Source organism: Sus scrofa, chromosome 1 (assembly GCF_000003025.6).
Source record: "Sus scrofa isolate TJ Tabasco breed Duroc chromosome 1, Sscrofa11.1, whole genome shotgun sequence".
In the NCBI taxonomy this organism is placed as follows: Eukaryota; Metazoa; Chordata; class Mammalia; order Artiodactyla; family Suidae; genus Sus; species Sus scrofa.
The window spans coordinates 266,222,691-266,245,299 of record NC_010443.5 but is presented as its reverse complement, the minus strand read 5'-3'; the positions used below and the strand labels follow the sequence as shown (position 1 = coordinate 266,245,299).

Here is a 22,609-nt window from a genome sequence, read left to right as displayed (position 1 = left end):
GACATCTCCTTTTGGGATATTTCAAAATATATGTTTGTAGAATAATTTTTTGAATTATAAGTCAAGTTAATATTGTTGCAGTTTCTCTTTAACAATGAGAAACTGTATTTTCCAATTAAATTATACTGTGTTTACTAAGCATAGCAGTATCTCTTATAATATAGGTTATTGTTTTCTATTTTGGGGTGGGAGAGTCATTTAACTTACTAACAAACGCAAAACATTTTTGTTGCTGCTGTCAAAATTGCATTTTGTTCTGCTCTTGTATTTTTTTTTTTTAATCAAATGGGCACAGAGATAATTGCTCTATTTTCTCAGTCTCAGGTCAGGTGAATTGTCATTTTTTGGTAGTAAGAATAAAGATAGAATTGACTCATTCGAGAGATGACACTAGCATTACAAATGAGAAGAATTGGTGTAGATTGTAACAAATGATAGTGGTCTTTATACATATACAAGCTTCTAGTTGATTTTCAGTATACAGAAACGTGTACGTGCAAGACATATTGCATTTTAATAGTATTTGATGTTACCTTTGGTATGGCTATGATTCACTCTTTTTATTTAAAAAAATTATTCTGAATGATCAGTGTTTCTGCTAAACAAATTTTTAAGAAAATGTATTGCTCAGGTGGATGCTTGTAAGGAGATGGTCCAGCCCTTAGGATTGTGTTTCTCTGCTGTGTTGTATAATTACCTGCTCTGTTAGAAGGGGAGCAGGAATAAAACATGAGTATGTTAATGCAGCCTGGAGCTGATGTGGTGGTGATGATTACAATGCAGATAAAGCATTTCTCATAACTGCTGTTGCTTACTGGAGCCTTTGAAACATCTGGACCTTTAATTGAAAAATAGTGTGGTGCTGTGCAAGGCAGACATGCTAAGTGAAGTCACTAATTTAGAATACAAAAATATAATTGATAAAGTGTTTTATTTACATTGTATTTAAATATTCATACTTTGTTATGCTTTGTATAACAGGGAATTACTGGGTTAAATTTTCATGAACACAGACAGTTTAAATGAGATAAATTAAGTGAAAATGTTAATGGAATTTTACATTGGAACCGGAAAACAGTTTGCTCCAGGAGGGTGTGTACGTTTGCAGCTAGCTATTGGGGCCTTTTAGGGAAGCAAATAGGTTAGGTCTTATTCTTGGGGTTTTGCATTTTAGAAGTAACCATCAATTGGTAACATCACTGAATTTAATTCTTGTTGCTGCTATCATATCTTGTTATTTAGGTAAAAAAAAACCTAAAACGTTTCTTGGCATAATGGTAAATGGCTCTAATGGCAGCATTATCGCCCAATAAACCGAAGCCTTCCCCACCTCTCGAGGGCAGGTTATCTGAGCCTGCCCAGGAGAATAGAAGAGCTGGTGAAGGGCGTGCAATTAACCTTTGTCCTGCATTCGCAGCAGGGGAACTGACCTAGCAGCCTTCCGAGGAAATCCAATTTAATTTAAAATGAATTTGAAAAGACAAATTAGCCATATCTATTTTAATAAGATAAAATCCCGATTCTCCCTGTGTCTGGTTTAGTTAGGACCTCAGAGGAGATTGGACTGACTGAGACTCGGGCAGGCGAGTAGGAGGGGAATAATGCCAGGGGGGCTGAGGAGAAACCCCGGAGACCCTGGTGCCTTGTGACTTGTCAGCTCCTGCAAGTGAGCAGGTCTCAAGCTGCCTGTTCCCGTAGAGAATTGCAACCTGAGATGGGCCTTTGTCTCTTCAGACCTTTTTCTTGTGCTGTGTTGCTGTCATATGCCGCTTGCCTGTCTCTCCAAGGACCACATTGTTATTTTCTTCTTTTGTCATTATCAAAGCACATTTGGGTACTCCCACCTGGGTAGCCACATTTGGTAACAGATACAGTTCACAGTTACTGCTGAGGCTCATAACCCAAGAGTAAGGGTTCCCTGGGGCCCATGAGTTGGGACTTGACCACTGCTTTGGGGGAACTGAAGCAAAGGGTTCTGCTTTCTCTTCAGGGAGCTGGTGTTCCCTTGTGTTTTTCTCTCTGAAACATAGGGAGTGAGGATTTATCGAACCCCTTCCGTGTACCCAACAGCAAGGAATTATGAAACAAGTTCTGCTGTCTGCCTAGACACAGGGGTACCCCTGGAAGTGGGTACCCTGGTGTCCCTCTCCAGTGCCAGCAGTCCCTGCAGAGCTGCAAGTGCCTGTGACGGGCGAGGCTGCAGAAGAGGAGTAATCCCTCCCTGCAGGTCTCAGCCAGAGGCATGTTTCCGACTCAGACTGGGACCCTCCAGGTCTGGAACAGTGGCTGCAACATGAGCTAACAACTTTTGTGACCTTTCCTAGATATTCAGGCATAGCTGAGGGTGCTTCACGACCGGGATTCACCAGTGGGTGGGGATTTAGAACTGAACAGACCTGGATTAGAATCTTGATTCCCACTCCGACCCCACCCCCATCTCTGTACTCCCAGTTGAGGGATTTGGGGCAGCCTGCATAGTGAACCTCTCCTTCAGCTGTAAAAGGGAATGAGCAATTCTCATAACACTGTTGGGCGTATTAAATGAGATAATTCATGAGAAGTACTTGGATCCTGGTGGGTGCCCAATAAATGGCAGCCAGAAATTGTGACCTGCCAGTTGCAGAGAGAGAGCTGAGTGCGGGCACTCAGGGCTGTGCACAGAGGACTGTGCTCTCTGGGCCCTGTCTCACCTCCACCAAAGCTGTCCGCTCTGCAGCTGGCCAGCCTTACTTTGTATTGCTAGACTTACCACCTAATAAGAGTAGAATGCCAGGCAGTAGAGAGCTTTTAAGCTCTGAGTAACTGACAGTTTTAACCAGTGGATCTTGTTGTCCCTTCAGTTTTATTTTATCCCCCCACCCCCACCACGTGGACTGTAGAATTCCCAGGCCAGGGATCAGATCTGAGCTGCAGTTGTGACCTAAGCTGTAGCTGCAGCAATGCCAGATCCTTAACCCACTGTGCCAGGCCGGGGGTTGAACCTGTGTCCCAGTGCTCCCAAGACACCACTGATCCCATTGTATCACAGTGTGAGCGCCTCCCTTCAGTTTAAATAATAAAGTTTTCTGCCACTGACTGCTTTTCCTTTCATTGTATCTGGGAGATATGGGATAAAGGCCTGAGAGTCAAACTTTTTGGAGTCTTCTCAGTTGTAAATTTTGTATGTATCTAGAAGTGATTTTTCCCAACAAGAAGTGTTGTTTCAAACAAATAATAATTTAGTTCTTTTTCCTGCTCCTGTTTCTATTTCAACATGCACTTGCAGACTTAAATGCAAACTTTCTCAATTGGTCTTTGCAGTTATATCTTTTTCATAATGTGAAAAACAATGTATTTTCTGCTGTAGACAAGCATCTTTCTCTCTAACCAGAAGTGTAGGTTCTTTGTGTGGCTTTTTCCTATTGAGAATAATACCTATCCCAGTTAGTTTCACATGTGCATTTTGAGGATGAAAGTGAATGCTGTAATTGGAGAAATGTGAAGCTATTTATTTCCATTTTGTCTGATGTTTTTACATTGTTTGCTAGGAGGTGCGTCAGGGGCTTGAATTAATTATAATTACTGACGAGACATACACTGACTGAACAAATAAAGTAGTAAGCCTATTTGCGCCAAGGCCATCTAATTAAATTCTAACTTCGGATAAGCTAGATGTGCATGAAAGATTAATTTTAAGAGATTTTTATGACTTACTAAATAATGATTCAGTAAAATTTTTGAATTATATCATTAAGGAACACTGAGTCTTAAAGTGATAAAACAGTCATGAGCCTCCTACTGTATAGAAATTTGTGGGTTTTTAAAAAAATATTCAAAATTAAAGACAAAATAGAACTTTTAAGTTGTAAACTGACATTTAGAATTTTTAAAATATTTAACCAACGGAAACCCTGCAAGAAATGAATATGATAGATGCCCCCAAATTATCTCTTTCAGTATTTATACAATTTTATATTCTGCAAAAGCTTCAGTCTCTCTGGAATTAAATTGTCCTTGGGGTGGGTACTTGGAGTGTTGTACCAAGTTTTCCGTATAATTTAGGAGGATGATAATGACAGTACTGTAACCTTTTCTAGAGATACATCATCTAGTAATGGAGCCACATATACATTGTCCATTGAGTTTTAATTTTAAAAGTTGATATTAAATCTTAAAAAGACTCATTATATTATGATAATTGATAGAGTTTAAAACATGTAACTCTTCTTTATGGTTTTAAAAAACCTATTTTTACTTTTAAATCATATTGATTTTATTATATAAATGATTTAATAATGAAGAGGTCCCTAAACTTACCCTAAGTGATGGGGCTTAGTTCATGCAGATACCTTTCCCTGATATTATCATCAGTGTAGGACCCACTGTTTGTATAATTAAATGCAAAGTGCTCTGTAACATTAATGATCTAAAGAATCCCACCATGGCGATGAAAATTCAAAATGGACACTTTACAGCCCATTATGCGTTAAGATGACTGGATTGTACCTGTGTGAAAGCACCTCCTGGTACCGCTCTAACCATCCTGAGGCTGCTTGAGAAGAGGGTGCTGTGGCTCTTCTCTCTTAAGGTTGAAATAGAGACCTTTCCCTTTCGCCTCTGCTGCTTTGCTTTGTTTGAAGGAACTTTTTGTTGAAGATCTGCCTGATCTGAGCAACAGCATAAGTAATGATAATAAAGAATAACTGACCTTGTTATAACAGTTTGCAATTCACAGAGCATTTTAAGATGCTTTACTTTTACTTGGTACACCCTGCGAGTGTACAACGTCGTGGCTGTGCTTTGAGGTAGATGGTCATGTCATGGCTGAGGAAGTTGCCTTTCAGAGAGTAGTTATGGTCTTGCCCAAAGTTACACAGCTCAAGGCTGGCAGGGTCGGGGTCCAGATCAGTTCTGTAGACTCTGCAAAGAGGTCCCCAGCAAACATATAATCCGTGATGGTGAAAACCGACAGTATCAGAAACTCCTTTCTGAGTTTAAGACTTTGAGAAAATGGTTGTTATTCCAAAGTCAGGATGGGTAGGATTTTTCCCCCCTTCATCCTTATCCCTTCCCCATTTTGTAAAATTTGTTACCTGTGTTTGAACATGAATATTGCTTATCTTTAGGTTGATGCCTTGAAAATAAAAAAGAATTATTCAAGGCCATTACTCAACTTTTACCTATTAACAATTAGATTGTTTAATCTAGGCATTTTTTCTCAAAGGTTGAAGACTGTCAAAGCATCAAAATATGGAGGATTTATTTTAAATAGACAAAACCTTTACTTGAGAGCAACAACCCTCTCTCCTGTTTCAGGTCCGGGACTAAAAATTCGTAGTGACCATATTTACAGAGAGAAAATTTAAGAAAGTCATTAGCCTAAGGAAAAGTAATGGAAATGACATTTCCTATACTGTGTTGCACTTTTTTTTTTTTTTTTTTTTTAGGGCCACACTCACGGCACGTGGAAGTTCCCAGGCTAGGGGTTGAATCGATCTACAGCTGGCAGCCTATGCACCAGCCACAGCAATGCAGGATCCAAGCCACATCTGCGACCTGCACCACAGCTCTTAGCAAGGCCAGATCCATAACCCACTGAGAGAGGCCAGGGATCAAACCTGCATCCTCATGGACCCTAGTCAGGTTTGTTAACTGCCCAGCCACTAAGGGAATTCCCTACTGTGTTGTACTCTTAAAGGGGTGATAGCCTGGCTTGTTCCACAGTGTTTAGTAACTGAGTTATTTTGTTTGAGGTCTTCATAAATATGAAGTGGTGTCTGTGGAAGTGGAGGGGAATTTGTTCCAATTTTGAGGGCTAGAACTAAGATCAGTAAGTAAAATCTGCAGAGAATGTGTAGCTCAATGAAAAGAAGCATTTTAGCCATCAAAACTGTTAGCCCACAGACTGAAGCAGGATGGCAAGGACCTCATCAGTGGAAGGTGTTCAGGAGAGCTTGTAGGACAACCATTTGATGAAAATATTTTAAATGTTTAAAATTCCTTGCAGTTTTCAATGTCTATGAATGGCAATACAATTTTTTTCTAAGTCTATGAATGTAAAAATTGGGGGCGGGGGTAACCTCATGAACAGTCAACATTTCTGGAACACTTGCTGTGAACTAGGCACGGTGGTAAGTGCTTTATATGCATAATCTCGTTGAATCCTTTCAACAGCTCCATGAAGAGGTCCTTTATAATACACTATTTCTGTGTGGAAATAGTGACCCAGAGAGGTTAAATAACATTGTCCATGGACACACAACAAGTGGCATTTCTGAGAATTGAACTCAGGTCTTTCTGATCCACAGCTTATGCTTTTAACTACCGCACTGCACTGCCTTTTGCTCCTATTAATAGAAGAAGGATCCTGGAGGTACCCAGATCAGAACTTGACCTTGTTAAAGGAAGAGTGACAGTTGACGTTCTTAATAATAAAAGCTTAATGGAACCAAGGATGGTGATTCAGAGGAAATTAATGAGATTTTGTCAATTTTATTTTAAACTAAACTTGTCAGAAAATATAGTGTCCAGTGACAAACTGTAGGAATGTTTTTGACAAATTAACTTGACTACAGGTGCCAGATCAGGGAAATGTTAATTTAATAGCCTTTAAACGTTCCAGATTTATTGAGGGTTAAGATAGCACTACAAAGCTCAGCCCCTAGTTCTGAATGGATTTGTCATAGAATTTTATACAAAATCTATTCATAAGTTCAGTGCCACCATTCTGAATGTAAAAAAGAATTCTTTCCTTGAGCCATAAAGCTAGCATTTATTGAGAGCAAAATGCTTCAGGGAGTTCCCATTGTGGCACAGTGGAAACGAAATCCAACTAGGATCCATGAGGATACGGGTTCGATCCCCGGCCTCTCTCAGTGGGTTAAAGATCCCCGCCTTGCTGTGAGCTGTGGTGTAGGCTGGCAGCTGTAGCTCCAATTGGACCCCTAGCCTGGGAACCTCCATGTGCTGTGGGTGCAGCCCTAAAAAGCAGGGAAAAAAAAAAAAAGGGATCGAGCAAAAGGCTTCAGTCTGGCATTTGAGTTTTTTGGGTTTTTTTTTCCCCCTCCTTATGTAGACCCCTCTTTATTTCTCATAGTCAGTTAAACCAGGCTTAGATCAGAATTAGGCCAGATTTTGTTTGAAATCATTCTTCTGATCAAATGAAGTCCCTTAGTCACCATCAGAGTATGGTAGTTTGAGAGCCCTCTACAAGTCTGGATATCGTGTTATCAAAGGCTGTGCCGTTGGTAGAATAGAGCATCCTTTAGTCCTTGTTGAGAGAGTTGAGGAAGAAGGAACTGGAGGAATGGAACTGCAGCCATTCCTTTAAGCGAGTTTAACTTTTGAAGGCTACAAATAACCCTTTAATCAATTTGCATCATTACTTTGTCTGGATACACTGATGTATTTATTTCTACATTAAAATTACATATAATGATCTGCTTGTGCAGTTGTGACTAATGGAATAATGCTGCCTGCTTTTTGTCTCTTTAATTGCAGAAGCCAAGCTGTCTATCCTTTCTCTATTCCTTTCCCTTGACAGAAAAATTGAAAACTCAGCAACAGTTTTGGGTCTGATATTCAATTTGTTATTGACACACCTTGATGTTAAATATTTTAAATAGTGCTGCTAACTGAACCTCCTGTCCTTAAGACTTAATTCAGCTAACTCACTTGAAATGGATGTTTCTTAATTCAAGATTATTTTGAACTGAATACCATCTCTTGTTTTTCCTGCTTCCCCTATTCTGGAAACCAGCAGATGCACAAGTTTGAAATTAACCTTATGATAAGCAGAAAAATGTATATTATTTTAATTAATGAGATCAAATAGGAAAAAATCTGGTATAGATGTAATGTTGTAATTTATCATCATGTGCGAATTCTATATATTTCAGTTCTTGACCTATTTACATTCTGTATAGAGACGTTTAAAATTTTACATTTTGGAGTGAATAGATGCAAACTATTGCATTTGGAGTGGATAAACAATGAGATCCTGCTGTATAGCACAGGGAACTATATCTAGTCACTTGTGATAGAACATGATGGAGGATAATGTGAGAAAAAGAATGTGTGTGTGTGTGTGTGTGTGTGACTGGGTCACTTTGCTGTACAGTAGAAATTGACAACACTGTAAACCAACTATAATGGAAAAAAATAAAAATCATTAAAAAAATAACATTTTTACATTTTATGAGCTAATTATTAATTGGATGTTCTGTGGTTCATAAATACTGATATTTCATGATTGGCATAAAGACACTTTTCCAAAAAGTGAGGTTTTGTGGTACATATCACAAGCCACAGAGCATTCATACTCTATGGCCCAGTAATTTACTCCTTGGATTATGTGCACAAACATTTACATCTAAGAGAATATTTCTGACAATATTATTCATAATAGTGAAATATTAGAAACTCTATCCATTTAACAACAGGAAAACAGGTTAATAGTACCTCTGTATGCTATATGTCATACAGGTGTTTAAAAATCATTTAATTTAAAAATATTTAAAAGAATATTATGGAGTTCCCATTGTGGCTCAGCAGGTTAAGAACCCAACACAGTCTCCGTGGGGCTGCAGGTTCAATCCCTAGCCTCAGTGGATTAAGGATCTGGTGTTGTCTCAAGCTGTGGCATAGGTTGCAGATGTGGCTTGGATTCCATATTGCTCTGGCTGTGGTTAGGCTAGCAGCTGCAGCTCCGATTTGACCTCTAGCCTGGGAACTTCCATGTGCTGCAGGTGTGTCTATAAAAAGAACTGAAAAAAATAATATTAATCTTTCATTCCATCAATATGTGTAAGTAACTACTATGTGTCAGCCCTATGTTAGGTGCTAGGGCTATGTTAGAGAACAAGGAAGGCTTCTGAAGAACAGGGCCTGGGAAGTGGAAGACTTACAGCCAGTTTCCCTGGTATAGGTGAGAAGAGGTAAGTTTGGTGGGTCCATTTGGAAAGATGGTCTGCGGACTTCCTTCAGTTTAGTAAGTGAACACCACACCCCTGCTGCACTATTCTGTGCCCTAGGAGAGTGAGGTGCAGCTTCCCGTTTCTATAATTCGCAGGTATAGGAGAGGACGGGGAAGGAGATCGTAAGGGTAAGTAGGAAAAAAAGTGAAAACCGTAAGGCTAAGCAAATTAGATTGCTGGGAGGCAGAGAAGAAGGAATTAATTTGGATTTCCATCTTCTCGGTAAAGGAGACATTTGAATTAAAGGACAGAAGAAGTATACTTCTTTTTTTTTTTATTAATGATTTTTATTTTTTCCATTACGGTTGGGAGGTACACTTCTTGATTTGTGACTATGCGTCAGGCATTTTATATACATTTTATTTGCTTGTCTAAGTAAGGGAATGGAGGTTCTGAGAAGTAGTTATCTGCCCAGCGTCTAAGGTCTGGCAGCTAAGGAAGTGGCAAAGCCTGGATTCAAACCTGGCTCTGGTTGACCGCAAATCTGTGCTCTTAACCCCTCTTCAGCATACTTTAGTAATGAGGGATTGGGGCCAGATTTTGAAGGGTATTACCTGCCGTGCTGAAGAGTTGGAATGCTAACACTGGGGAGAGCTACCATATATTTCTGAGCTAGTGCTAGGCATGGTCAGTGATTTGAGAAAAATCACATCGATAGCAGTAAAGAGATAAAGGTTTGGAGAGAGGACACATTTTAGAGACAGGGAGATAGTTGGGAAACGGCTACAGTGGTCTTGCCGAGAGATGGTGAAGCTTAAGGGCGGTGGCAGTGAGGAGAAAGGTTTGAGAGCTATTTCAGAGACATTTGGATGAAGATGAGATAGAAAGAAAAGTTAAGGTTCTTAGCTTGCGTGACAGAGTAGGTGGTGAAAGCCTTAACTGAGATGAGTGTGAAATGAGAGACAAGCAGCAGAAACGAATCTGACTAGGAACCACGAGGTGGCGGGTTCAGTCCCTGGCCTCGCTCAGTGGGTTAAAGATCTGGCGTTGCTGTGAGCTGTGGTGTAGGCCGGCATTTATAGCTCTGATTCACCCCCTAGCCTGGAAACCTCCATATGCCGAGGGTGTGGCCCTAAAAAGCAAAAACAACAACAACCAAAGTGAGAGACAAGCTGAAGGAGGAAGTAGATCTTGGACATGTTGAGTTTGCGATTTTGGCTGCATCTGCCGAGCCATCAAGTCAGGGACAGGCCGTATGATATGAACTCAGGAGTCTAGTTGGTCTTCATCAGTCGTGCTTTTGTTGAGGAATTTGTTTTGCTTCAGGAAATACTTTTCTTTTTGTTCTAAAACCTGAATTAGGGGCATTTCCTGATTTAAGAGCTGCTCTGCAAGAGAGTTGTTCAATTCCAAATTTGTCAGCTCAGTGTGGGTTTATTACTCTTTGTCAGCTCAATGTGGGTTTATTACTCTTTATTTTTCTTTAATAAAAATTACTTAGTCTGCCATAGGAAGGTGTCTGAGTTATATTTTCAACTTATTTTTTCCAACAGCCTGTCACAGCACCAGGCACATAGTGTGTCCCTAATAAGTTTTGCTGAATGCCTTAATGTGGGCTGCATTCTCAAAGCTGATCCTCTCTGTCTCACGTAAAACTCTTAAGCTCTGTGTAGTAATGCTTTTTATCTCTTTTTTAGTTATTTAATTATAATAATTACTATTTTGTTTCTAATGATAAAAGTATAGCAGAAACTATCACAATATTTTAACTAAATTTCAGTAAAACTTTTAAAAAATAAAAAAAGCCTAAAAATCAAGAAATAAATAAAAGTAATTACATCTTCATTATGGAAAATGCAGAAAAATGTAAAGCAGAAAATTAAACACTCATAATCCCATGTCTCAGGGGGAACTCATTCACTTTTCTGTGTATTGCTATAGAAGGTATTTAAATACAATAAGCATTTTTTTCTTGAGTTAATGGTTCTATTGGATGGAAGGGTAAATTGTTGTTGTTGTTTTTGCTTTTCAGGGCCGCACCCTCAGCATGTGGAAGTTTCCAGGCTAGGGGTGGGATCGGAGCTGTAGCCACTGGCCTACCGCACAGCCAGAGCAACTCAGGATCTGAGCCACAGCTGCAGCCTACACCACAGCTCATGGCAATGCCAGATCCCTGGACCCACTGAGTGAAGCCACATCCTCATGGATACTAGTCAGATTCGTTTCCACTGCACCACTAATGGGAACTCCAAAGGGTAAACTTTTTTTTATCGAGGAAGCCTTTACCAACCCTCTTTAGTCTGGGTTGCTTCTGAGCTTTCATGATAGCCTGTGCTTTTCCTCTTAAAGCTATTGTCATATTGTACAGTGTAGACCTTCAGCAGGCCATGAATTTAATGACGATGTGCATTGTGTCTCACTTAACTTTGTCTGCAGAGCCCAGTGTCATTTTTCAGTGGCTGTTTGAATGCATGAGTGATTGATAAAGATGGATCTAAACCAGTTTTCTCTGTCTCTGTGGTGACTCTTGTGCACTATTATGCCTCCATTTCCCCAGTTTTGTGTTGTGGAACACATAAATTGCCATGCAGTGAAACTGTATGATATATTTGATCTTTGCTTATTGCTGGTTGCTTTTTAATAGTTAGATGTTAGGTCTTTGGAATATTGCTTGCCTTGATGTGTGATGAATACTTTTAATCCTTTGGTCACCGTTTTTTATATAAGTTAATTACTTTCTATTATGTTGATGGATTGTTTTATGTTTTAGAAGATTCCCTCTAAATATTGCAACACAGGGACTATTAGAGCTAACTGCCACCACCTTGAGTTTTTTCAGAAGAGGCTCCTTATTAAAAAACATATAATTTCAAGGTTTGTGCAAGGTGCTTTTTCCCCATCGTCAGTGCCTCAAGATGGAATTAGAAGATTAGAAAGATAAAGTACTTCATTCATTTAATAAGTATCTGCCACATTTATTCTCATAGTTTTCCCCATACTTGCTATTTCCCTATGAAATGAAGAGGGTAAAGCGAGTGATAGGAGTACCATGTAACTGTCTGCTTTCATTTCCTAAACAATGGTGACTTCCCAGCAGTCAGCTGACAATGGCAACATAATCTGGAGGCTCAGTCCCTGAAGTCTTATAATCTCCTTGGGTAGCTCCTCAGAAGACTCCTTCTTAGGAGACTGCTTTAGGCATTGCTGTGGTGTGTTCGTGAGAAGGAGGGGGAGATGATTTTCCTGCTTTGGAGAGTGGAAATTGATTACATTTGGATAACTTTAGTGAAAGAAGGGTTGATATTTAAAGTAAAGGCTTTGGAGTCAGTCAGACACAGATTTGACTCTGCTCTGGTTATGGGATCTTGAGCCTTAGAAGCCTTAGTTTTCTCATCTATAGTATGAGGGTAATGATAGAATCCAACTCTTGTAGTAATTGTGAGACTTAAATGAGATAATTTAGGCTAACAGTGAGCTCTAAATAAATGTTAGCTTTTGTTATTAAAATAGGAATTATTATTAGGGCACCTGCAGCATCTGTCTTTGGCCTCATGTGACCTTGTAATAAACTCGAGTAATAGAAATGGGTCTGATTTTAAAACTGTGCTGCACTTGTAAAGCAATTAAATAGTTTGCGAAGTACATTCGTGTTTGTCATTTCATTGAATCTTTGTATCTTGTGATTTTGTGACTCCTAATAACCCCTTAGCTCTAGTTCTTCAGAAGAAGGAAGAGGAATAAGCAGAAATAAGAAGGGAGGAGTTCCCGTCGTGGCGCAGTAGTTAACGAATCCGACTAGGAACCATGAGGTTGCGGGTTCGGTCCCTGCCCTTGCTCAGTGGGTTAAGGATCAGGCGTTGCCGTGAGCTGTGGTGTAGGTTGCAGACGCGGCTCGGATCCTGCGTTGCTGTGGCTCTGGCGTAGGCCAGTGGCTACAGCTCCGATTCGACCCCTAGCCTGGGCACCTCCATATGCCGCGGGAGCGGCCCAAGAAATAGCAACAACGACAAAAAGACAAAAGACAAAAAAAAAAAAAAAAAGGAAATAAGAAGGGAGAGCAGTGACAGCCACTGGGGCGTCTGAAAATGAGGTTGAGAAGAAAGTGATAAGAGGGCCATAAATCCACTCCAGAAAGATTGCCGCTGTGTTAATTTTAACCTTTTAACTGCCTGATAAGATCAAAACACTTGCTATTTAGAGACATCTTTGCTAGTCATTGGAATTATTGACTAAGCTGAAAAATATGCATGGTGGTGTGTGTGCATGCACACATGTGTATGCGTGAAAGAGAGCATTATGTAGGAGAATTACTTTTTTCTTATTTGCTTTATAACGTAGAGACAAGGCTCAGTTTTAAAAAAGAGAAAGAAAAGAATCAATGGATCTTATATTAGATGCTAGGTTATACGAGTAGTGGAATTTCTTTTAAAATGTTTTCTGAACTCATGCATTTCCTTACCCTAGTTCTTCTCTCTCTCTCTCTTTTTTTTTTTTTTTTCCACCTTGGGATGATATAAGTATAGAGTGTTAAAGATGGAACCACTTGATTGTACAAATCCATCTGATACCAGGAAAGAGACCCATAGTGGAAGGGCAAGTGGGATGGCTGGAAGCAACTAACATTTATTGAGTTCCTGCTATGTGTCCTGGTAGGCATTTGAGTTATTCATGCATTCATTCTCTAGTTCAACATTTTTTTTTTTTTTTTGAGAATCTTCTGTGCTCTAGGCACAGTGCTGGCCATTGTGTGTAGCGTAGTAAACAAAACAGACATTATTATGGCTGCCCTCATGGAAGCTCAGAGGCTGGCAGAGAAGGCATACACTGAAGATATACACAGATAAATATATAATATCAAAGCGTGAAGTGCTTTGAAGGAAGAGACTAGGATATGTGTACGAGAATAACTGTGGATGGGTTTTCTTTCTGTACGTCAGCGACGGTTTCTCTGAGGAAACCGTCATATGGAGCTGAGCCTTGAATAACCATAACAGTAGTAGCAATCCTCGCAAGAGGCCTCTGATAGATAGCACGTCCTATCATTATCATTTTATGTGTGAGGAAATGGAAGAACAGAGTTCAGTAACCTGCCCAAGGCAACAGATTAGAGGATGCAAAGGTCATGAGAAAGAACCTTCTACATAGAGTGACTAGCACTTGCTGTGGCCTTAAAGGAGGAAGAAGCAGGCAAGGTACACACATACACACATTCTGGGCACTGCTAGAAGGCCGATGTAGCTGAAGCATGATGAGCAGGCAGGGGAGTGGCAGGAGATGATGTTGGAGAGCCAGGCAGGGGTCAGATCATGCAGTGCTTTGTTGGATACTGCATGGAATTTGGATTTTGTTTAAAGTATAGGAACTACTCCATGAAGGAAGTAAAGCAGGAGTGTAATGTGATCAAATTCGATGCTGCCTTTTGGTGTCCACAGGTTCAGTAAGTGTGGATCACGTGGTACTGTAGTCTGTATCTGGTGAAAAAAAAAATCCATGTGTAAGTGGACCAGTGCAGTTCAAACCCGTGTTGTTCAAGAGTGCACTCTGTTTTTCGTCTGTTGGCAGTACATGAGGGAAGGGCAGGAGCGGAAGGTCAAGAGGCGAGGTTCGTGGGAAGTTTGGGAAGAGAAGCAAAAGATGAGTAGTGGTCCTGAGTGGAGTGCACGCTGGATAAGGAGTTGTAATAGGCTTGCCCTGTAATGTTAAATGTCTGTTTGAGGTTTATCATCATGCGTTTAAAATCAGTCTGTACAGTCAAGTGATTCTTCTCCAGTGGCGTTTGGCTGGGGGATGCAGAGGGTTGGACTCATACAAGATTGGTGTTCTGCCGGTTGTGTCCAGTGGTGGAAGAGAGCATGAAAACTATATTTGTGAAGGAATGATTATAATGGCTCATGTAGTCTGCAGGGTGGTGTTGGGAAGTAAGAGTGACTGATAGATAATTAAAAGGTGATGTGTCAACAGACTGTAGGTTGAAAATTTGAGGTTCTCAGGAGTGATGTGGTAGTTGCAAGGAGAGCAGCTGATGCCAAGGTCTAATATTGATTCTTCCAAGGTCACGCTGAATAAGTAGCAAAGCAAGTCTTCTGACACCAAATTGGAGGTCTGCTCACCACTCCGATTTGTTCACTTTACTTGTAGTGCTCATGTACCTTATTGCTGGTAGAGCTGGATCCATTAGACCATTAGGAAATTAAAATTAAAGGAAAAAACCCCTTAAAACTAGACAGTTTTTCTCCCACTTTGGGACCACCCCAGGCTTGTAAGTGGACCTGTGCAAAAAGGATGAGAAATGGCTGGGCTGCACACAGGCCCTGAGAGCAGCCATTGTAGCCCAGTTGGGTCTGCGTGATCGGAACCGTGTGCTTTACCCTCATCAATGTGTTCTGTCCGCAGGGCCATGTAGGCACAACAGCAACCAAGAAGATCGATGTCTACCTCCCCCTGCACTCGAGCCAGGACAGACTGCTGCCAATGACCGTGGTGACAATGGCCAGCGCCAGAGTGCAGGATCTGATTGGGCTCATCTGTTGGCAGTACACAAGCGAAGGACGGGAGCCGAAGCTCAAGTAATCTTCTGTCTTTTTGGCTGCTCTAGTTTCTGGCTGTCTCCTGGCCGCCCACGCTGCGTTTTGGACCCAGCCAGCTTTTCTAGGCAATGGCCTGGGCACCGGCTGTCCATACTGATCCAGCTTAGGTTGCTTACCAGATCTTGGGCCTCTGTATCTCAGGCTTATCTCAGAGAACCTGCTTGCAAAGTAGACTGATAAGTTTGTCAATCCAAACATGAGGACGTGCCTTTTAGCACTTCCCAAGCATTTTTATGATGCTTGCTGATAAAAGGGGTGTGGGAAGTAGGGGGAGGGAACTAGTGTTTGTTGAGCGCCTGTTGGGAGTTGGGTGTGATTCATACCTGATTTCTCATTTAATTCTCCTGCTCCCTTTGAGGTGAGCTTATAATCCTCATTTTGCAGAGGAGGAAGCTCAGGATCAGACAGTTGCTATTTGCTAAAGTTTATACCAGTAGGAGATAATAAGAGTCAAAATTTGATTCCCAGTCTGTTTGATGCCGACATTTTTGCAATGTTTCATTTCAGTCTGAGTTACAGTTTTTTTTAATCAGTCAGTGGCCTAGTTTGTTTTTTTTTTTTTGTTTTTTGTTTTTTCTCAATCACTAGACTCTATTCCTAATTAAACAATTATGTTTAAAATGTAGTGTTGAGGAGTTCCCATCATGGCTTAGCTGCAGTGAATCTGACTAGCATCTATAAGGACGCAGCTTTGATCCCTGGCCTCGCTCAGTGGGTTAAGGATCTGACATTGCCCTGAGCTATGGTATAGGTCTCAGACGAGGATTGGATCCTGCGTTGCTGTGGCTGTGGTGTAGGCCAGCGGTTACAGCTCTAATTTGACCCCTGGCCTACAAACCTCCACATGCCACGGGTGCAGCCCTAAGAAGAGAAAAAAAAAAAGAGTAGTGCTTGAAAGTAGGGTCTCAATGTCTGTATATCATAACTTGAACTTTAAAGTGCTTTGCTGCATTAGTTTTCTTAAATTCCTCATCTGGCAGACATCCTTTCCTAGATTTATGTGCTCTTCCCACAGCAGGGCTTGGGATGCAGTGAAATGTGGTGGATGCCTTCATTTTGGAAATGGATGCTCATGGAGACGTTCTCCTCTCCCATTCTGAGAGTTAAAATGTCCAGTCTGCTGTCATGTGTTTTTGTTTTTGTTTTTCTTTAGGTAAATGAAATTTACACTTAAAATTATTCTTCCAAGTTCTCATTGACATTGCCTTCCACTTTGCCTGAATAAATGGTGGCTATAAAGATAATACTTACTGCTTCTATAGCAGTAGAAAACCTTCTCAACCAAGACACTACCCAGGCTCAAAGAAGGGTTGAGTCTGCAGCTATACTCAAGGCTGAGCTATGGCATAAAGTGGAAGCAAGCAAATGCTAGTGACTGTATATATGGTGCATGAGTTAATCCTTAAAACATTGTTTGGTAGTTCCCATCGTGGCTCAGTGGTTAACGAACCCAACTAGTATCCATGAGGACTTGGGTTCAGTCCCAGGCCTCAATCAGTGGGTTAAGGATCTGGCATTGCCATGAGCTGTTGTGTAGGTCGCAGACCCGGCTCGGATCCCACGTTGCTACAGCTCCGATTCAACCCATAGCCTGGGAACCTCCATATGTTGCGGGTGCGGCCCTAAAAGGACAAAACAAACACAAACAAAAAAAACATTGCTTAGTGCAGGAACGGAAACCAAAAGAGGAAAGGAAAGTTTCCGAGGGTTACCCAGTGAGTGATAGGAATTGAACCGTGCCATGTATTTTATAGATGAGGAAACTAAAGCATAGAGAAGCTAATAAGTAACTTTCCTAAATCACACAGTAAGTGGTAGGACTGGTATTTAAACCCAGGAATTTCTTTTTTAAAAAATTGAGTGAAAGATTCTTTAAATTCTATAGTGCTTTACTATTTCAAAAGTTTCACATATACAATTTCATATAATACCATAATAACCCTTTTTTGGTCCTTCCCTCTCCCCACTGGTAACCACTAGTTTGTTCTCTGTATCTGTAAGTGTGCTTCTTTTTTGTTTTATTCACTAGTTGGTTGTATGTTTTAGATTACACCTGTAAGTGGTAGCAGACAGTCTTCATCTTTGTCTGACTTATTTCATTTTGCATCATGCCCCCCAAGTCCATCCATGTTGCTGCAAATGGTGAGATTTCCTTTCTTAATGACCGCGTAGTATTCCCTTGTGTGTGTGTATGTATTATACACCACATCTTTATCTGTTCATCTGTTGATGGGCACTATGTTGCTTCCACGTCATGGCCATTGTAAATAGTGCTGCTGTGAATATTGGGGTACATGTATCTTTTCGAAGTAAAGTTTTGTTTCTTTTTTTGGATATATACCCAAGAGTAGAACTGCTGTATCATATGGTAGTTCCATTTTTTAGTTGTTGGAGAAACTTCCATATTATTTTCCACAGTGGCTGCACCAGTTTACGTTCCCACCAACAGTGTATGAGGGTTCCCTTTTCTTCACATCCTCTCCAACATCTGTTATTTGTTAGACTCAAGAATTTCTGACTTGAGAGCCCCATATTTCCTACCGTGGAATTCTGTTATAGGTGATATTAAAATATTTATTGAGTTCATACTTAGTGCAGGCACTGTGCTAAATCTGGACATGCAGAGGTGAAAAGGGCAGTTCATGATGACATCATTGTCGTTATTGTCAAGGAGCTTATTTATTGTCCAAGGTAAATAGGCAATAGTAATACAACACAGTAGCCTATAAAGTTATGAGAAGATCTGACCCCATACTTGATGGTGGGAGTGGAGCCACGAAAAGCAACCTTGATTAAACTACATCAAAACCGAATCTGAAGGAGGAGTATGAAAAAGTGACGTAGAGAGGTTTAGAGGAGAGTGCTCTAAAGACAGGAAAGGCATGGACTTCTGGTTGTGATGGCCCTTTAAATTCATGCTTTAAAATTCTGTGTTCTCCAAATAAATAGTAATGATAAATGAAATATGTTATTGACAAATTTGTACTTTAATAAAAACAAGATAAACTCCTGTGGACTAGAAACAGAACCAAGTACAGAAATAGGCAGAGTGTGCTGGGCATCGATTCTTTGAGAGTATTACTTCCCAAAGAACATGCTCTGGGAGTTCCCATCATGGCTCAGTGGTAACTAACTCAACTAGTATCCATGAGGATGTGGGTTTGATCCTGGCCTTGCTCACTGGATTAAGGATCTGGCATTGCCTTGAGCTGTGGGTGTAGGTCACAGACAAGGCTTGGATCTGGTGTTGCTATGGCTGTGTCGCAGGTCGGCAGCTGCAGCTCTCATTGGACCCCTAGCCTGGGAACTTCCATATGCTGCAAGTGCGGCCCTAAAACGCCGAAAAAGAAAAAGAAAAAAAAAGAATATGCTGTGAATGAGTTTACCGGTATGTAATATATTGGTTTTTCTCAGGCTTCAGGGCAACTAGGTGGTCTGAGGGTAGTCAGAGCCTCCAGCCATCATTTCTGGGGAACCGTCTTATGTATCTACCTGTGTGCCACACATTCTGTTATTTTCTTTCTTTTTGTCTTTTTGCTATTTCTTTGGGCCGCACCCGCGGCATATGGAGGTGCCCAGGCTAGGGGTCGAATCGGAGCCGCAGCCACTGGCCTACCCCAGAGCCACAGCAACGCGGGATCCGAGCCGAGTCTGCAACCTACACCACGGCTCACGGCAACGCCAGATCCTTAACCCACTGAGCAAGGGCAGGGACCGAACCCGCAACTTCATGGTTCCTAGTCAGATTCGTTAACCACTGCACCACGACGGGAACTCCCTGTTATTTTCTAAGTATACCAAGATGTCCAAAAAGAGTGGGGAACACTGCTCAAGGTGGTAGGGACTAAACGGACCTCATGCCTAGTTAGGGACCAAAGAAAGTCTCACTGCTGGAAACTAGGAGCAGGGATGGCATTGTCCTGCCTTTGAAAAGAAACTGAACATAGCAGCCTGGGTCTGTGGCTCCCTTGAAGTTGTGTTTCCAAAGTGACAGGGGAATAGAGAGATCGTGTGGCCAAGACCTGGCTATGACGTGACATCCTTGGTGTCCCTAGGGTTACCAGAGGATAGGAACACTGAGCTGCCAGTGTTAAGCCTCTAGACTAGAGGCTTCTGCTCTGACAGATGAAAAGACAGAAGCAATATCTATAAAAACATTAGGGAGAAAGGGATGAGAGAGGAAGAAAGGGAGAGGGGAAAAGAGAGAAAGCATTCCTATTCAAGAAGAGCTATAAAATTAAAATTCCAAAGCAAATCAGAATTGCTAGTACTAAGAAAGACAATAATCTGGAGAAGAGTTCACAGCCCCAAAACTATAATAAAGCCATCTGAAAATTAATTTCAAATAAATATGTTTAAAATCATCAAAATGGCAAAGGAATAACATCCCTGGTAAAATTCTAGGGAATTGTGAAACAGAACCAAGCAGATGAGAATCAGGAGGTGAATTTAGAAAAGGACCAATTAAAAGTACTAGAAATATAAAATGCAGTTATAAAAGTTTTAAAAAAAGAGTATATTGGATAAGCTCTAGACTGGTCACAATTAAAGAGGAAATAAATTGAAAGAGCGTACTGAGGAGTTCAGCTCAGGAGGTAACACAAAGATAGAAAGAGATACAAAGAATGCAAGGTAAGCTAAGAGCCCTGATGGAAGGATAGCCTCCCACACATGAAGAAAAGAATGGAGGGAACAGCAGAGAAACAATATGGAAGAGACAATGCCAGAGAATTTCCTGGAATTGAAGACAGATAAGAATGAATCTTCATATTAAAAGCACATACAAATTAAGTAGAGAAAAGTTGGTGTTTTCAACAAATGGTGCTGGGCAATTGAGACATCCGTAAGCCAACAAAATCAACTGCAACCTAAACTACATACTTGGTATAAAATTAACTCAGAATGAATTGCAACTTAAATATAAAATGAAAACTATGAAACTTTTGGAAGAAAACAAAGGAAAAAAATCTTTGGAACTGAGGGCTAGATGAAGAGTTATTATGCATGACACTAAAAGCATGATCCGTGGTAGAAAACAGTGATGGTAAAAACAAACAAAAATAAGAACACAATGATAAATTGGACTTCATCAAAATTAAAAACTTTTGTTTTACAAAAGAACCTTCCTTCCTTCCTTCTAGTCCAAAAGCTATCAGGTAGCCATTCTGCCATCTCCATTCCCATAGTTCAGAGTCTTTAGCTCCACCTGGCAAAGGGGACTGAGGAGGAGGGTAGCAGTGAGTCCAAAGGTAGCCTTTCTTTTTTTTTTTTTCTTTTTCTTAAGGCCACACCCAAGGCATATGGAGGTTCCCCGGCTAGGGGTCCAGTCAGAGCCACAGCTGCTGGCATACACCACAGCCACAGCAACGCTAGATCCGAGCTGCATCTGTGACCTACACCACAGCTCACGGCAACGCTGGACCCCTTAACCCACTGAGTGAGGCCAGGGATCGGACCCGCAACCTCCTGGTTCGTAGTCCGATTTGTTTCCACTGCACCACAAGGGGAACTCCTGAGGTTTTTTACATTCTTATGTGACAGCGGATTTCTCAGTTCTCTTTGACATAAGACAATCTATAAGGTAAATATGTGGGGTCTCTTCTTGTCAGAAAGTGAAGTGCAAAGGTTATTTTCCTTCCACGTTGTTTGTACTTAATGTGTTGGAATAGATCCTTATTTGATCTTTTCCAGTGGCTTGGCCCAGTGGAAGAGCTCTTCATTCACAGGAGGGCAGATTGATAGATGAATAAAGGAGCTTCCCTTTATTTTAAAGAAAATTGTTTAAGACTGTTGTTCTCCTGTCTCTGTGCCTTGAAAAATGTCTATGAAGTAGGCTTTGACCCAAGGGAAGGAATGCAGAACCTGGCTGGAATTCTTGGCTTCCTTGACTCTTATACCAGTTAATTCTTGAGCAAGACTAGAGTGTGATATTTAAGATAATTTCCAGCTTATTTTGATGCACTGATTCTAAAGGAAACTAAAATCTATTTGGAAGAGACTAAGTGAAATCATTTCAATCTCTAGGTAGTTGAATATATAAATCTTGACTTTGTTATATAGATTGATGTTTATTGAATGTTGATCAGAAAATGTGGGCTATGCTTTGGCTCTAGCGTAGGCCAGTGGCTACAGCTCCGATTGGACCCCTAGCCAAGGAACCTCCATGTGCCTGGGTGAGGCCCTAAAAAGACAAAAAAAAAGGTAGGCTGTAAGATTTTGCTTAGAGATTTATTTATATTTGGGGGACTTACTATATAATAAATTTAAAAAATATTCTATACATTCTGAAAAAATTCTCTATAGGTTACAGAATTCAATATGTACTTAATTAAATCAGCTTCTTCAATTACTATTATATTCTTAAGTTTTTGATGGTTTTTGGCCCATGAATGATTAAGAGAAATGAATTGTTTCTTTTTTATGTATGTATGTGTCATTTGCTGAGATTTCAGTAGTTTCCACTTTTCTATGTATCAGTGCACAAAAAGATTCATCCATTTCATATCTTTATTGTGAGTTGTCCTTTTTTCAATAGAAAACAGTACTATTTGTTTTATTTATCTACTGTGTCCTGCCTTTTTCTTTGCTTTATTTCAGTGCCATGAGCTCTTTTCCCCATGTTCTTTTTGCTTGTCCAGGACCTTCTACCTTTGCCTTTTTGTTTTAGATGTGTTGAACACTTTTGTGAGGTTTTTCCCTTTGATGCAGTCTAAGTCACTGTCTTTTCATAGGGAAGTTTATCTTATTAGCATTTATTGTAACCACTGGTATCCACTGATATGTTGGTTTCATGTTAGTCTACTTGTTTTAAGCTTTGGGGAGCGGGGGTTGTTTGTTTGTTCGTTATTTTGTTTTTTGGCTTCATCTGTATCGTATGGAAGTTCCTGGGCTAAGGCTTGAACCTGTGCCATAGCAGACCCAAGCTACTGCAGTGACAACACCAGATCCTTAACCCACTGTGCCACAATGAAACTCCTTAAGTTTTGTTTTTTATACTTTATTGTTCTTATTTTCTTTTTTAAAATTGATTTAGTTTTTATTTTATAAATTATAGTTGATTTACAATGTTGTGCCAGTTTTCTGATTTTCTCTTCCAGTGGGGTTTTTTGTGTGTTTCGAGGGTTTTTT

The 22,609-nt window shown here is 40.5% G+C and overlaps 1 protein-coding gene across 12 annotated transcripts in view; it reads left to right on the top strand.

Annotated features, from left to right (window-relative positions):
• The window catches only part of MAPKAP1 (mitogen-activated protein kinase associated protein 1), a 250,193-nt gene that overhangs the window by 101,085 nt on the left and 126,499 nt on the right, over positions 1-22,609 (top strand). For 11 of the 12 annotated variants that reach the window (XM_021068873.1, XM_021068876.1, XM_021068852.1 and 8 more), the window contains one exon: positions 15,288-15,460. In XM_021068873.1, coding sequence (XP_020924532.1) covers positions 15,288-15,460 — 173 coding nt within the window. Of the gene's footprint in view, positions 1-11,003; positions 11,150-15,287; positions 15,461-22,609 lie in introns of those variants that run through there. The other variant, XM_021068910.1, reaches the window with a different exon arrangement.